The 18,005-nt window shown below is 34.7% G+C and overlaps 1 protein-coding gene across 2 annotated transcripts in view; it reads left to right on the forward strand.

The window, feature by feature from the left end:
- The window catches only part of TTC21B (tetratricopeptide repeat domain 21B), an 81,667-nt gene that overhangs the window by 30,694 nt on the left and 32,968 nt on the right, over window positions 1–18,005 (forward strand). For both annotated transcript variants that reach the window (XM_010365301.2, XM_030916622.1), the window contains 7 exons: window positions 4,020–4,177; window positions 5,674–5,898; window positions 7,710–7,948; window positions 9,504–9,576; window positions 10,496–10,606; window positions 11,721–11,859; window positions 15,428–15,534. In XM_010365301.2, the coding sequence (XP_010363603.1) occupies window positions 4,020–4,177; window positions 5,674–5,898; window positions 7,710–7,948; window positions 9,504–9,576; window positions 10,496–10,606; window positions 11,721–11,859; window positions 15,428–15,534 (1,052 nt within the window). The remainder of the gene's footprint in view (window positions 1–4,019; window positions 4,178–5,673; window positions 5,899–7,709; window positions 7,949–9,503; window positions 9,577–10,495; window positions 10,607–11,720; window positions 11,860–15,427; window positions 15,535–18,005) is intronic.

Consider the following 18,005-nt stretch of genomic DNA (forward strand, 5'->3'; position numbering starts at 1 on the left):
TTGTACCCAATATGAAGCTTTCTATCTCACACCTTCTTCCCATCCTGCCTCTTCTAAGTCTCCAAAGTCCACTATATCACTCTGCCTTTACACCCATAGCTTAGCTACTACTTATAAGTGAGAACGTAACAGTATTTGGTTTTCCATTCCTCAGTTACTTTATTTAGAGTAATGGCCTCCAGTTCCATCCAGGTTGCTATAAAGCACATTATTTCTTTCTCTTTTTTTTTTGCAGCTAAGTAGTATTCTATGGTGTATACATACCACATTTTCTTTATCCACTCATCGGTTGATGCACACTTATGTTGGTTCTATATCTTTGCAGTTATGAATTGTACTGCAATAAACATACACATGCAGGTGACTTTTTGATATGATGACTTCTTTTCCTTTGGATAGATATCCAGTAGTGGGATTGCTGGATTGAATGGTAAATCTACTTTTAGTTCTTTGAGAAATCTTCATACTATTCTCCAAAGAGGTTGTACTAATTTACATTCCCACCAGCAATGTATAAGTGTTCCCTTTGACCACATCCATGCCATGCCAACGTCTTTATTTTATTATTTTTTTTTTTTTTTGCCTTTGTAATAGTGGCTGTTCTGGCTGTGGTAAGGTGGTCCCTAACTATAGTTTTAATTTACATTTCCCTGATGATCAGCAATGTTGAGCATTTTTTTAAATGTTTGTTAGCCATCTGTGTATCTTCTTTTGGGAAATGTCTATTCATGTCATTTGCCCACTTTTTAATGGGATTTTTTTTTTCTTGATGATTTGTTTGGATTCCTTATAGATTGTGGAAATTACAGACTTCTGTTTTAACTGTTAAAAACATTTAGATGATGTCAGAGGGTTGTTTTACCTCTAAAATATTTCAGTTGTAAGAAGTGATACTAATACCTTCTGATTGAATTGTACCATTAAACCACAGGATATTTCAGTTTTTCTCCTAATTGGAAGGGGTATCACCCACTATATAATTAGACTGGGACTTTGATTCCTATAATTTATTAAGTGTTTATTTTATATTGTGAAAATTTATATGAATAAGTCACAATCTAGTAATACTTAATCGTTAAAGTCTCTAGTCATGAAAATTTCTTATTATTAATCCCATTTTTAAGAACAGTCTTACATAAGAATGATACAATGGACTTTGGGGACTTGGGGAAAGGGCAGGAAGAGAGTGAGGGAGGGATAAAAGACTGTATACATTAGGCCGGGCGCGGTAGCTCAAGCCTGTAATCCCAGCACTTTGGGAGGCCGAGACGGGCGGATCACAAGGTCAGGAGATCGAGACCATCCTGGCTAACCTGGTGAAACCCCGTCTCTACTAAAAAATATTAAAAAAAAACTAGCCTGGCGAGGTGGCGGGCGCTTGTAGTCCCAGCTACTCGGGAGGCTGAGGCAGGAGAATGGCGTAAACCCGGGAGGCGGAGCTTGCAGTGAGCTGAGATCCGGCCACTGCACTCCAGCCTGGGCGACAGAGGGAGACTCCATCTCAAAAAAAAAAAAAAAAAAAAAAAGACTGTATACATTGGATACAGTGACTGGGTGATGAGTGCACCAGAATTTCAGAAATCACCACCAAATAACTTATTCATGTAACCAAATACCGCCTGTTCCCCAAAAGCCTATTGAAATAAAAAATACAATTTCTAGTAACCAAAAGTTAAAAAAAGGAAGAGCACCCTTAAATCATGTGAAATACTGCTAGCATGTGTCTAAATAGTAGTATTTTTGCTAAATTGCCAACTGAAATGACTTCTGACACCAACTAGTTGGAGTTGGGCCAAACATCACAGGTTAAGGGCACAGTCTTCCATGAAACTGCCCTCACTTCAGACACCAGCCACAGATTTGGGCATTCCTAGAGCCTCCTGTGCTTTTGACTAGTTGCAAATGTGGAAGTCCCTCAGTTTCATTAATTTACTAGAATGAATTACAGAACTCAAGAAAGCACTAGGCTTAAAATTACAGTTTTATTATAGCAACAGGATACTAACCCAAATCAGCAACAGGGAAAGATGCACAGGGTGAGGTCTGATAGGGTCCCAAATGTAAAGTTTCCATTGTCCTCTCCCCATGGAGTCAGGAGACTTCCTGACATGTCGATGTGTGACAATCAGAGTATTAGCATCCAGGGAAGCTCACCAAGGTTTGGTGTCCATAGCTTTTACTGGGATTTCATTAAGTAGACATGGATTAAATCATTGTCCATATGATTGAATTCAATCTCCAGTCCCCACCGACTGATAATGTGGCTCTAAGCCCCAACCCGCTAATCACAGGGTTGGTCTTTCTGGCACAGCCAGCCCCCATTTCAAGTCTTATCTTTAGCATAAACTATCTAGGGGCGTACCATGAGTCTCTTCATTAGGATAAACTATCAGGGTCCATAAAGAGTAATAAATACAGACATCCCTAACGTGAAGGAAATTCCAAGAGTTAGAGACTCCTTCCAGGAACCCAAGACAAATGCCAGCCAAATGCTTTATTACATATAACTCTGACAAAGACAGATACACAGGACTGAAATGTCCTTCAGTTTCACTCAAGGGAAATTGGACTGCTCTTAGAAAGAATGTGATGTTGGTGTTGATCTCTGGAGACGTGGTCTATTTTCCTTAACGGTAACGACCCACTTCTCATTTTTAAATATTTAGTATCCTTCTAAATATTTTAAATATTTTAAAATATTTTAAATGTTTAGTTTCCTACCCTACATATCCATCTCCTCACCCTTAAAAGAAACAAAGATTCTCATTTCTGTTACTCATACAGTACTCATTTTCTTCAGTCTCTTACTTGCAAACCCTAATTCTCTATGCACTTTCTCCTGTTAGTACAACCTCTTTCTTCAAATTATCGCCTTAAGCCTTCTCCTTCCTAAGATAATTTTCACACAAATTTATTATGCCTAACTTTTCCTTTTTTTACCTGTGCAGTTCTGAGTGTTGGATTGTATCACAATAAAGAATCTAGCATCGTAAATTATGCTTGACGTTTGATTGCTATACTTTGATGCTGTGTTTAGTAAGTTATTATGCTTTCTCAGCCAGTTAGTTTTCTGTTAATCCTTCATCTCTGAGAAGAACATTTTCAGTCTCAGTGCGTTTCTATTACCAGTAAGTTGAGCCTTATTTTGCTGACATCAGGTGAGGTTGAGGGGCATAATTCAACAGAAAATCATTTAGGCTGTCTTCTTCCCCCATTCTCCTAGCAAGGTTGAATGGGGAGTTGTTCTGCTTACATCTTCTTAAGGCCCATTTATGAGGTGACTAAGTGCAGATCAGTGTGGGTTACATCATGAGAAACTTCTAAGACTTAAAATCAATGCAATGTTTTCCTCTGAAGAGCCTCTTCTTACCACATCTGTCAGCCCAAGGTCAATTCCTCGATTCCTGTCACTTTAATCTTATTTCCTTCTATTTTAAGACTCCCAGATATATAACTGGCATTATTTCAGTTGGTATTTAAAGGTATTTTAAATCTATAACTCATATTTCTGAATCTCTGAAGTATATCCTTAGGCCTTTTTTGTTATTTTATGTGTAGTAGTAATAGAATTTTTGACCAAGAATGATTACTAGACTAATATGCTCTTTGTTAATGTAAGTGACACTACAAAATTCTAGCTATTTAAATGAAATGTCTTTGTTATGCATAATTTATTTTAATGAAATTATAAATAAAACCTTTTTTTTTTTTGACAAGGAAAATAAAGGTCGGTTTATTGGCCTCTCAGTAACGCCAGTGCTTGGCTGTCATCCTTTCCTGCTTTCCCTGGCTTGCTCGTTAGGATCAAGGGCTTGCCTGACTTGCAGGTGTATTCATTCATGTGGACTAGAAGGAAGCTAACTAGTGCAGATGGAATTAAACCATGGCCTATGAACAGCAAACTTTAAGTTGACAAACACTAGGGCTCTCCGTAAACTAAACAGTCTTCTTCCTCTTGCCTCTCAGATCTCCATTTCTTAATCATTTGAATTATAACAATGCATTGTTTTTCTTATTAGGTGATATTGAAGCAGCTTTTAATAACCTTCAGCATTGCTTAGAACACAATCCCTCTTATGCCGATGCTCATCTGCTGCTAGCTCAGGTTTACTTGTCTCAAGAAAAAGTCAAATTGTGTTCTCAGTCTCTTGAACTTTGTCTGAGCTATGATTTTAAGGTAAGTATTCCAGACTGAAGTGGATAAGACATGTCACCCTCCTTGAAAGCTTACATATTCAAGTATTTTGTGTTTTAGCCTGTAGTATTTTGCTAACAGTTGCATGTTTAATGGGAAAAAAATTGAACTCACAAACAGTAGAAGGAAAAATTGAGGCAACACACGTATGGATAAAAAACTGTGTGGACTTGGTGACAAAAATCCTGAGGTTAATGTCTGGTCTTTCACTTCTCTCTGAGCCTCAGTTTTCTTTTCTGTAAAACTCACTTACTAATACTCTGCTGTTACAATGAGAATTAAAGGCAGTAATGAAGGTATATAAAAATGATGATAAACTCTAGATCCTTATGTCAAATATTTTTATGTATAAAGATAATAATTGTTTATTTCTTGGGCCTTAGTTTTTAATAACTTCTTTTTGGATTCATTGTGAAAGAACATCTTGTCATTTTGAAAGTAATCTTGTGGTTTGAGGATATAAACACAGTACATTTCTATCCCAGATATTATGTGTTACATCCAGTACCTCCTCAACGTTAGGGAAAATCCTAGGTTCAGTTGCTTCCTGTATTACCTCGAGTCATGAAGGAGCTCTTATAGCTTTTGCTTTGCTTCACAGGGTCATGAACCCTGTTAAGGGAGAACCCTTCAGTGAATTAGAGAATCCTAATTAAGATTTGCAGAAAATATCACTTGCTTCTTAGGATAGTGGTTTTCAAGACTAGGGGTATGTCAGAGCCCCAGTGCTGGTGCCACACCTCTACTGAGTCAAAGTCTCCGAGGAAGGAGCACGAGTGTGAGTCTCACACGAAGCTCTGTAAGCAAATGTCCAGGCTGCCTAAGGTTGAGAACTTCAGCATCAGAAGGATTATAGACTCCCTAATTGCTAGGTGACTGCCATGTCACCTCATTCTGGGTCCTGTCCTTCCCTTTTACTTCTTTTTCCCAACTCATTTTATCATTCTCTTATGTTTTCTGTATATACTGTTGATAGCTGAAGTAAAGATGGAAGCTTTAGAACTATATAGTTAGGAGTAGTGTCAAAGGGGAAGGTCAATGCTTCATTAAAATGTCCTGAAACTTTTAATCTTCAAATTTAAAAAAGGGGAAAAACAGTGTTTCTAGAAATCTGATAACTTTGTATCAGTCCTAGAAGTGCCGGATAAAGAAGTTCCTTTCCTGAAAATTCAAGTAATCTCTTAGAATGTATTTGCTAGCCTTATAAACCTTGTTTACACTTTCTCTTCTGTCACAGGAGAAATATGTAATCAACCTCTTTGTCATCTCAAAGGATGCGGGGAGAAGCAATTTTCCTGAATCCAATTTAATATGATAAATAATCAGAGAGTTAATAAGAGGGCAGAGATAGACTTCATGCATACAATCAAAGATGGACTGTTCTCAGTGATCTCATTATTTTAATGTTTGATGGATTGTAAATTATGTGTTGATGTTGTAGGCACTCCAAGGAAATATTATTAAATATTATTTTTCAGGTGAGAGAATATCCTTTATATCATTTGATAAAAGCTCAGTCACAAAAGCAAATGGGAGAAATAGCAGATGCAATTAAAACACTGCACATGGCAACGAGTTTACCAGGAATGAAAAGAATTGGAGCTTCCACAAAATCAAAAGACAGGAAAACTGAAGTTGATACAAGCCATCGTTTATCGATCTTTCTTGAATTGATAGAGCTTCACCGCTTAAATGGAGAGCAGGTAGGTCAAGTTTTAATTTAAGGGCTCAGATGTGAACTTTCTTATTCTAACATATGTATTAGTAGAAAATGAAAAGCTTGCTGGGCACCGTGGCTCATACCTGTAATCCCAGCACTTTGGGAGGCCGAGTTGGGTGAATCATCTGAGGTCAGGAGTTTGAGACCAGCCTGGCCAATATGGTGAAACCCTGTCTCTACTAAAAATACACAAAAATTAGCTGGACATTGTAGTATGTGCCTGTAGTTGCAGCTGCTCGGGAGGCTGAGTGAGGCAGGAGAATAGCTTGAACCTAGGAGGCAGAGGTTGCAGTGAGCCAAGATCATGCCACTGCACTCCAGCCTGGGTGACAGAACGAGACTCCAAAAAAAAAAGAAAGAAATGAAAAGCTAAATGTATTCCCTTGACCAAGTGGTAAACTTTAGAAAAATTTATTTTTCATTACCTTGTACTAAAACATAAACTTCCTGTAAGCTCCTGAAAGTTAAACATAATTTGCTCCTGGGTGACCTAAAGTATCAGTGTGCTCATGTTGACTACAATGGAACATAATAACATGATGTACAACTCTCTTGGTTACTGTGAATGTAATAATATAATGCAGTTATAATCCTATGAATCCCTAAAAAGACTTACACCCATATACACAAACACACATTTATGCACACTCTAGAACTACTGAAATAAAAAGAAAGTACCAACCTGAAATTCTAGTAGATGAGGAAACAAAATAAATACTTGAATGAATACTCATAGGAATATTATAAAGTCAGATATTTTAAAAATAATAATATATACAGATAAGATAGAAAGTAATTCTGGAAGAATTAAACTTTGTAGAAAATGAGGAACTCAAAGTCATTTGTATCAGTTGTTTTAGGTTGCAGCACTTGCTAATCACTTATTTTTCATATTTTAATGAAAATTAAGAAGGCTGTATTTCTAAATATTTGCCAGATCACAAAGAATTTCCATTTATTTATTGTGTTTTTTAGTGATAAGGTCTCACTCTGTCTCCTCGGCTGGCATGCAGTGATACAATAATAGCTCACTGCAACCTCCTGGGCCCAAGGGATTTTCCCATCTCAGCCTCTCAGGTAGCTGGGCCATGCCCAGCTAGTTTTTAAAATATTTTGTAGAGAGTATCCCTACATTATGCAGGATGGTCTCAAACTCCTGGGCTCAAGTGATCCACCCAGCTCGGCCTCCCAAAGTGCTGGAATTACAGGTGTGAGAGAATTTCTGTTTTACTAATTAACTTAAAGTACATTGAACAAGTAAGGCCAATTATGCCCTATATAGTTGATTCTAAGGTACACTTAAATTACATTTTAACATTTCTGGAATTCTTATAATCTATGAAGTTGAGATGTCTCTTAAATGACATTTTCAATTCATCAAGGTACACATTTGGAAATAAGGTAGAATATTCACCTAAAGTGTAGCAACAATGTTGTTCTGGTGGAGGGAATAAAGTAATCTGCCACTTAATGAAGACCCAGTGTATACAGCTCTTCATTATACAATGCTGGATGCTAAGTAAGTGCTCATTAATATAGTAGCAGTGACCCTCTGTAGCAGCTGCTGTTGTCCTAAGTGTGAAAACATTTATCTAGCTAACAGTATTTACAGCCTCATCTGATTTTGGTCATGGGTTTAGTTTTAAATTTTTGAGGTTTCAGAAAATTCTATTAATTTATTTCATAAATATTATAAATGTACTAGCATTTATTCTGTGTTATGAGAAAATCTCTCTTTCTAGTGTTATTTGTTCACTATTTTGGAAGAATGATATTTTAATTTCATCTTTACAGCATGAGGCAGCCAAAGTTTTACAAGATGCCATCCATGAATTTTCTGGAACATCTGAAGAAGTGCGGGTTACCATTGCTAATGCAGACCTAGCTCTAGCCCAAGGAGATATTGAACGGGCTTTAAGCATCCTTCAAAATGTTACAGCCGAACAGCCTTATTTTATAGAGGCCAGAGAAAAAATGGCAGATATTTATCTGAAGCACAGAAAAGATAAAATGTTATATATCACTTGTTTTAGGTAAGTAATTGTCTCAACCCATTATATTTTGACACATTTAGCCACTAATATTGATTCCCAATTTTTTTTTTTTTTTAACTTTGTTCAACTGCTTTGCAAATACTTTGCAGATTGTTTTCTGAATGTGGTCTTGATTCCTTCTGCCACCAACCACAATCACCCTAACCAAGTTGTTCGCTCTCCCTAAAACATAATTATGATTCCTTCAAACTGGCTTACTGTAGTTTCTCAGCTCTCCTTATCAAATATTATTTTTAGACCCTGGATCTTCCTGTTTGAGAAGGGAAAGTGTACCCTGTATTCTAATAACTTAACAGCATCATGTAATGTAACAGTAATCCAGGGGACAGGCAGGCATATTTATTAATATAGTAGTTGTAGAAAAAAAATTATTTTAGTATGTACCATGCTAAGATGTGGGTTACAGATATTTCTTGGTGGAAGAGCATGACCTTAAAAGTATGTCACACTGATGCCCTTATGAGTTATAGGGATACACAACACACACATGCGCGTGCGCGCGCACACACACACGGAGAAAGAGAGAGATTGCTCTTCCTCTTCTCCCCAAACAGAAGGGTAAACATAGAAGCATACACTCTATGTAAGAGAAAATTAACATTTTTAGCTCTTGAGATCATATTAAACTGTTGATGAAGTAATTCAGTATTGGTTCACCTATATTATATCAAACTCAAAAAGTTGCTCAGATTCTTTTAAATGCTGAGTGATTCAAAGAAACTGAGCAGCACTGCATGTTTAGATGGATGGACTGGAGTTCCTAGATTGTATTTTCTAAGGTATTTCCAAAAGATCATCACTGTCATCTCTAATGATATGAAAATAATTCAAAATAGGGTTGACTTATTTTTGATGTAGCATAATGTAATAGTTAAAAGCATAGATTTTGTTTCATGAAGATCTGACACATCAGCTGCAACTCTTAACATCATCTATAAAACCGAGATAATTTTCAAGAATTTTTGGACCAATTAGATGAAATACTCTATGTTAAAGATTTAACACCATGTTGTTATTTCAATAACTTTGGTAATATGACCTTTAGTAGTCTACGTTTTCAGGTCATATGTAAGCAACAAATACTGAAATAAAAGACTTTGTATTTTTTTAAGGTAACTTATTTCAGCATATAATTTATGCCATGAGTGTCAGAGCTCAAGATGCATAGGAGGACAGTAAAATTTTATTCTCCCATCGTTTTTTTGGTACCTTCACTCCCACATCATTTCAGAAGTAAACATAACAAAATGTATAGGTCCAGACAAGGAGAACTTAGATATTTACTATCTATCTGTACTCGGTTACCTGCATTTCAGAAAATGGAAAGATTCAGTGACAGAAATAACTGATCTAGCATAAACAATTTGGGTGTGGGTATGCATGAGGTTTTTATAATATTACACTGTTGGATATATAGAGATACTCTGAAGGCTACTGGCTAACTGAAATAAGTGAGCTTATTTTTTATTTTATTTTATTTTTGGAAGAAGATATCTATATTCAGTATACTAAGTAGTGTTGGTCTGATTTCCAGAGAAATTGCTGAAAGAATGGCCAACCCTCGGTCTTTTCTTCTCCTCGGGGATGCATACATGAATATTCTAGAGGTAAAATTTCTGATGTTACTGAACTGCAATTTTTAAAAAATTATTTGTGATGAGTACAACTTCCTATTAAAAGGATGTTTTTTAAAATAATGTTTAATATTTGAAGATCCAGTCATCACAATAAAAGGGAGATATCCATTATAATTTTTAAAAAATGATTTTTCTCTTTTAAGTTGATACAGAAATTCAGCACTATTGTTATTTGAAATAGAGATGAGGCTGGGCGCGGTGGCTCATGCCTGTAATCCCAGCACTTTGGGAGGCCAAGGCGGGCGTATCACTTGAGGTCAGGAGTTCCAGACCAGCCTGGCCAACATGGTGAAACCCCATCTCTACTAAAAATACAAAAAATTAGCCGTGCCTGTAGTCCCAGCTATTGAGAAGTCTGAGGCAGGAAAATTGCTTGAACCTGGGAAGTGGAGGTTGCAGTGAGCCAAGATTGCGCCATGCACTCCATCCTGGGTGACAGAGAAAAACTCCATCTGAAAAAAAAAAAAAAGTAGAGGTGATACCAAAAGTATGTTAGGAATCTTCTTCTTTTTACCAAAAGATAAAGGGAGCTACAGACTAAGATGGTGTTTTCTTCAAAGGGAACCAATCCTCCAGCCCTCTATAACTGGCAGTTATAATGACTTCTGGAAATGAACAGTCAAGATGGTGTCTCTTAGTTCACATATTGTTATTTATATAGATAAGAGCACAATTAATATGGGTAGAATTATACTAATAAATTATACCTACCCATACCTGCTCTTCTCATTTATCACCTTTTTGAAATTGTTAAAGTTCCTGTGCTTTAATATATGCTTAGTCTTATGTAATCTTCCAACTGTAGAGCTTAATTATAGAAATGTTGCCCTTTAATGGGACCCAGTTATGCTATTTTTTATTGCTTATTTTTTGTGCCTGGCAATATTAGCCTGAAGAAGCCATAGTAGCATACGAGCAAGCATTAAATCAGAACCCGAAAGATGGGACATTGGCAAGTAAAATGGGCAAAGCACTTATCAAAACTCATAACTACTCAATGGTAAGTACTTTATTGTTTGAAATATGTCTGTTGCATCAAATTTATCACACCCTGTTCTCGAGAAGCTTCAGCAAGCACCATTTGCATCTTTAATGGTTGTAAACTCCAAATTTGTATTTATGAACTGGGATTTGTGTTAAAGTATCTCAGATTCTTCATTGCTTCATTTTGTGAAGATTATTTGGACCCTAGAGCTTGCTTCATCTTGCAGCTAGAATCCTTGCTATCAAATCAATTACTGTAAAGTTACTATTCTTATATCTCTTTCATTATGTAACAAAACATGATAAATGTTCTTTCTGTTGCACCAGTTTTTGCAAGCTATGTGTTTTGAGTTCATTTTTTTTTTTTTTTTTTTTTTTTCCAGTAGGGGAAACAGATTTTTCTTTAACTGTTATATTCTTGCCCTATTCCTGGTAATTGTTGACCATATGTACAACAGCTAGCAAAATGTATGCCTTTGATAAGGTTCACTGGCCTCATAAAACCTGTAAAAAAATTATTTGCCAAGTACTGTTCTTTAGTTACTTATCATAAGAAATGTTAGTTGTTGGCCAGGTGTGGTGGCTCACGCCTGTAATCCTAACACTTTGGAAGGCCAAGATGGGTGGATCACTTGAGTTCAGGCGTTTGAAACCAGCCTTGCCAACATGGTGAAACCCCATTTCAACAAAAAAATACAAAAAATTAGCTGGGCATGGTGGTGGGCTCCTGTAATGCCAGCTACTTGGGAGGCTGAGGCAGGAGAAGTGCTTGAACTTGGGAGGCCGAGGCTGCAGTGAGCTGAGATTGCACCACTGCACTCTAGCCTGGGTGACAGAGTGAGACTCTGTCTCAAAAAAAAAAAAAAAAAAAAAAAAAAAAAAAAAAAAAAAAAAAAAAAAGAAAAGAAAAGAAAAGGAAAAGAGAAAGAAAAAGAAATGTTAGTTGTTTCATGTGATGATCTATTCTCTGAGAGGAGTGGCATACTTAATTGACAGGCAGGCATATGCCTAGAATTCTTCCTGGTTATTTCTAGTTATACCTATGCTTTAAGTCTATAATGTGTTAAATAGCTATGCTTGAATGCCATTCTCATTGTCTTGTTCCCTTAAATGAAATGAATTTTGTTTAGGCAATCACTTACTATGAAACTGCTCTGAAAAGTGGACAAAAGAATTATCTTTGCTATGACCTGGCTGAGCTCTTACTAAAATTGAAATGGTATGACAAAGCAGAAAAAGTTCTTCAACATGCTCTGGCTCATGAACCTGGTATGAAAGTCTTTCTGGTTTGAAAAAAGTCTGATAAGTCTGATCCATTTTATTTTTATATTGCATAAATATGTATTTGTATTCTCAATATTTTATATGTGGTTGGTTATATAAATACATGCATATTTTTTCTTTTATCAGAATGCCACTCTACTAAAATGTGGTATTTTAAAACCTAGTAGCAGATTTATGAAACAGTTAATTGTGTTATAGAAATATAGCTTACTTCCCAAAATAATATAAAGTAAGTTATCTTTAAATTACAACTACCTCATATTTAAACACATTAACATTTTTGTAATCTTTACTTTTTAAAAAAGTAGCATGTTTCTTTTTTACAATTCAAACTCTATAAAAGAATATAATGCATAAGTCATCTGTTTCTCCTATGAATTCCATTTGCCTTGTTCTCAAATTACCTCCCTAGTAGCTTGTAATTTAATATTCTATATATGTTTGTGTATATATAAATGTAATGTGATTTTCCTGTGCAAAACTGTTATTCTTCTTTTTCTGCAATTTTTTCCACATACATGTCCCAGATAGTTTGATGTCAGTACATCATGCATTTAATTTGCATTTCTTTGATGAGTGATAAAGTTAGGTATTATTTTGTTTATGTATCTTATTTTCTTCTAGGAATTTTATTCATATTATTCTATCTACAGGCATCACAATGTTCCATAATGCCAATAAATTACTTAATTTTCTTGAAATTATTGGATGTTTAGTTTTCCATTATTTCGATATTGTAATCTGTGTTACAACGAATATCACTGCATCATTCCTTAGTGTACATTTGCATGTATTTTTTAGAGTAGGGTGCTGAGTTGAAGATTTTGTACATTTAAAATTTGTTTGGATACTATCAAGTTACCTTTCAAGTTTGTAAAAATTTGCTTTTTAAAGGTCTTTATTTTTCAATAAATTCTAGTGATTACCCATTGCGAGAATTTAAAGATTACAGAAGTGAGTAAAAGTTGTGTCCTCTCCCACACTCCAGAGAAAACCATATTTAACAACTTGTATATCATGATAATCAGTCTCCCTGCCCCCATCTTTACCTCTCTCATATATACACAATTATTATACCTACCACTTTTTTCTATCTAAATAGATTATAGTGCACCTATAATTCTGCAGTATGCATTTTTCATTTAATAACTTCTTTCCTTGTTAGAAATATAGCTCTTCTTTATTTTTTAGCATATGTAGAGTATTCCACTATATGTTAATGCCATAATTGACTTGATGAGTCTCATATTGGAATAGACATTTAGCTTGGGGAATAGTTGGAAGCAGTACTGAGATAAAATCCTTCTTTATATACATATACCTCTCTGTACTCCCTAGAATTAAATCTGGCCCCATTGTTCTTTCTTAAGGCTAAAAACTTCCTGACATTATGTCGTATTAGTCATGAAAAATAAACTTATTTTAATTTGCATTTATTTGATGAGTGATAAGGTTAGGTATTTTATGTATCTTATTTTCTTCTAGGAATTTTTAATTATATTCTTTGTCTTTAATCTATTACCTAATATTCATGTTGTAGATACTTCCTCCCAGGCTGTCTTTTCTTTATCAGATTTGTTTATTGTATCTTTGATCAAGTAGAATATTTAATGATCATATATCTGCTTTTCATGTCTTTTTTTTTGTTTCTGAATTTCTTGTCATTCTCTAAAATTTCTTGTCGTTCTTCCCTAATCCTAACATTATGAAAGTATTTCCATATATTTTTGTCATTTATATTGTTTTAATTTTTATATTGAGAACTTTAATCCATGTACTTTATTCCACATACAAGTTTTACTATATAGTTTCCAAAGTGGATAGCCAATTTTATTTTCATGCCATTTATGGAACTGCCTCCTTTATTTTATAATAAACTCCTTCATATACATTACTCTGATGATAGGAATCTTTATTTTATTCCATTGTGTATTGTGTATGTTCCTTTTGCCAACAACATGTATAGTGTAGCTTTAAAATACATTTGAACACATGATGAGAGAAGCCGATTGTAAGTTACCTGGTATTTTCAAAATGATCTTTTAGTTTAACTTTGATGACATTGGTGCTTAAATTCTTCTAATTATAAACGTATTTATTGTATGAAGTATTATTAGTTCCATAAAAGTATATGCATGGATTTATCAGATCTTCTTTTGAAACACTTGAAAGGCCTAAATGTGGATATACATTTTGAAAAGTTTATAGGGGGAGAGAGATTCAAGTATCGTATGTTTTAGTTACAGTGGGTATATTATATTTATGTATCATAAATTCTTTCATTTAATATTTGCTGAGCATGCCCATGACATACGCAAATGCCTTCATATACATTTCATACATTATCTCCTCAGGACTCATATTCATCTTTGAGGCAGATATAATCATACCCATTTTAAATTTAGCAATCTGAAACTCAGTTTTATTGATACGTTCAAAACTACCTAGTTGGCAAAATGGCACAGCGTGTCATGAACTATGCACTTGACAAATGGTGGAGGAAACATTTTTGTTAATTATCTAGGGTTCTTTTATTGTTCTTAGACACAAAATATTTGGCATTAACCAAATATTTAAAAAGCACTTACCATGTACCAGAGTTTGTTTTCATTACTTTGCATATTTTAACTTATTTAGTAACTTATTAGCTTTTAAAATCTTACATCCACCCTGTGAGGTAAGTGCTATCATTTTTCCTATTTTACAGATGAGAGGGAATTACAGAATGGTTAAGTACCTTGCTCAAAATTAAAGGGCTAGTAAATGGTAAAGCCTAGATTTGAAACCAAACTGTTCAACATCAAAGTCAGTGCTCTTAATAACTGTACTTTATTGCTTATCAAATATCTTTGATTTTTTTTTTTTTTTTTTTTTTTTTGAGAGTCTCGCTCTGTTGCCCAGGCTGGAGTGCAGTGGCGGGATCTCAGCTCACTGCAAGCTCCGCCTCCCGGGTTTACGCCATTCTCCTGTCTCAGCCTCCCGAGTAGCTGGGACTATAGGCGCCGCCACCTCGCCCGGCTAGTTTTTTGTATTTTTAGTAGAGACGGGGTTTCACCGTGTTAGCCAGGATGGTCTTGATCTCCTGACCTCGTGATCTGCCCGTCTCAGCCTCCCAAAGTGCTGGGATTACAGGCTTGAGCCACCGCGCCCGGCCGTATCTTTGATTTTTAAAAGAGCAGTTATCTTCTTAACTGCATATAGCAACTACCCTATCTTCTTTTAATGATTTCTGCAAACAAATTTTTATACACTTAAGGGTAAAACTGGAAATTATTGTGGGGTTAAATTGTTATCTCTTAATATATGTCTAAGAAAAGCCTCTAGTTGTTAACCAGTTCTTTAACTTTTCATCCAGCCAGTGTTTATCCTAAATCTTTTCTTTTCTTTTTTTTTTAATTTGGCCATTCTTCAGGTAACTGACTGAGAAAATTTTAACTGTATTCAGTATTTTTCAAAATCATTTTTTCTAGAGCCCAGTTTTTAAAATTCTGGAAAAATGTGAATATTTATTCAAGATGAATAATTTTTTCCATTACATTCCATTCTTTCATAGTAAATGAGCTGTCCGCTCTCATGGAGGATGGACGTTGTCAAGTTCTTCTAGCAAAAGTTTATAGTAAAATGGAAAGACCTGGTGATGCGATCACTGCATTACAACAGGTAAGTGCATTTGTCTGTGAGTGTGGTCATGAGGTAGGAGATGGATGCAGAAGGAAATATGCCATGTATAAGAGGAAAGCAATCTGTTTCGGCCAAACAGCTGCAGAAAATATGTCAAAATCAAAATACTTATTGAATGCTTATGGATTATACATTTTAAATATATTATTACTACTATTATAACAATTAGGAAAGGTTGGAATTTTTTAATCCTGTTTTATAGCTGAGGAGACTTGGTTGAATAACTTGTGTGAAGTCATATGACTAGTGTCATAATCAGGATTTGAACTTAGTGCTTTCTTCCTCCATTTATTTAGATGTTCTTTTTTCTCTTAATATTTTGTGGTTCTCAACATAGAGGTTTTACACAGATTTCCCTAAGTATGTTCCCAAGTGGTTGATTTATTTTTTTGATGATTCAGTTTCTGGTTTGCTAACAACTTCTTTATAAGTCACTTAAATTATTATCAAATATACTCTCTGCGTCTGTCAAGATGATCATATGTCTTTTGTCCCGTTTTTCTTTTCAAATGTGGTATATTGATTTATTTTCAAATGTTAAACCACGCTTATATCACTGAAATAAATGTCACTTTGATATAATTTTTTAAAAGATTTGCTGGAATGTAAAGATGTTTTACAATATTTTGTTCAGGATTTCTACATCTGTGTGTTCAACAAATTGATGCTAATTCTTTTTTTCTTTTTTCTTTTTCTTTTTTTTGTTTTTGAGACTGAGTTTCATTCTTGTTGCCCAGGCTGGAGTATAATGGCATGATCTCAGCACACTGCACCCTCTGCCTCCCAGTTTGAAGTGATTCTATTGCCTCAGCCTCCCAAGTTGCTGGGATTATAGACGCTCACCACCATGCCCAGCTAATTTTTGTAGTTTTAGTATTTTTAGCAGAGACAGGGTTTCACCATGTTGGTCGGGCTGGTCTCAAACTCCTGACCTCAGGTGATCCACCTGCCTTGGCCTGCCAAAGTGCTGGTATTACAGGTGTGAGCCACCACACCCGGCTGCTAATTCTTTGATGTTTGGAACAATTCAGTGTTCCAGACCTTGAGACCCAACTCTTTGAAGGAAAGTTTTTAATAGATTTCAGACTGATCATTTTCAAATTGCTTCTTATATCATTTTGGATTTTTTTAAGTAGTCAGTTTATCGTTAAATGTATTAACATAAACTTGTTTATTATATCTTTTCTTTTGAATGTCTACAAATGCAGTGAAAAAGGTCCCCTTTTACAAACCTGATATTAGTAATTTTATTTTTCTTCTTTGATAATCAATTATGCTAGGGGTTCATTATCTTATTAATATTTTTGAAGGGTCAACGTTTGCCTTTTCTGGCTTCATGAAATGTTTTCTTTTAACCTCATAATTTCTTCTACACTCTTTGGGTTTGGTTTACTAATTTTTATTTTATTTTATTTTTTAGCCTCTTGAAATAGTATGTTAGGTAATGGATTTCAAGCTTTTGTTCTTTTCTTACTCATTTGAAGCAATAAATTTCTCCCTCAACACTGGTTTATCAGCATTCCACAAGTTTATTATTATTTAGTGTAAAACATTTCCTCATTTTCACTTTGATTGGTTCTTTGACCAGTGGGTTATTTAAAAGTGTAGCATTCAATTTTTATGGAGTTCTGATTTGCTTGTTATCTTTTTGATACTGATTTCTAGTACACTTCTGCTGGGCCAAGACATACTTTGAATGATTCAATCCTTTGCAATTTGTTGAAGCTTGCTTTACATCCCACGTTATAATCAATTTTGGTAAAGGTTCCATGTGAACTTGAAATAATGTGTTTCTAGCATTACTGTAACCACAATTATTTTTGCACCAACCTAATAAATACTTAGTTCAGCCATATGTCAATTAGGTCGGATTTGTTGATTGATTTCTCTACATCTTCCCTGTTCTTAGGGTTTGGTTGTTATTTGTTTTCTTAGTTTTGGTCTGTTTGTATGAGGGGGATGTTAAAGTCTTTCAGTGTGATTGTGGATTTCTCTTTTTCCATTTAGTTCTATGTATTTTTGCTTCATTTATTTAGAAGATACATTATTGAATGATCCAGATTTAGAATTACACTATCTTCCTGGTGAATTAAGTTCTTTAAAATAATAAAATGGCCTTCTTCATTTCTAGTAATGCTTCTTGCTTTAAAATCTCCTCTGTCTTGTGTTTATATGGCTAAGTCCAGCTTCCTTTTAGCATGGTATATCTCCTGCATTCTTTTACTTTCAATTTTCCGTGTCCTTTTGTTGAAGATCTGTCAGCATATAATTTTTTTCTTGACAATCTTAATCTATTGTAATTTTTTAACATTTAATATAATTATGAATTATATTTGGATTTGCCATCTTACAATTTATTTTTTTCTGAATTTTCTTGACTTTTATGAGTTAAATTATTCTTATTCCACTTTACCCTTTATTATTGTGTTATTTATACCTCCTTTTATTAT

Source organism: Rhinopithecus roxellana, chromosome 14 (assembly GCF_007565055.1).
Source record: "Rhinopithecus roxellana isolate Shanxi Qingling chromosome 14, ASM756505v1, whole genome shotgun sequence".
In the NCBI taxonomy this organism is placed as follows: domain Eukaryota; kingdom Metazoa; phylum Chordata; class Mammalia; order Primates; family Cercopithecidae; genus Rhinopithecus; species Rhinopithecus roxellana.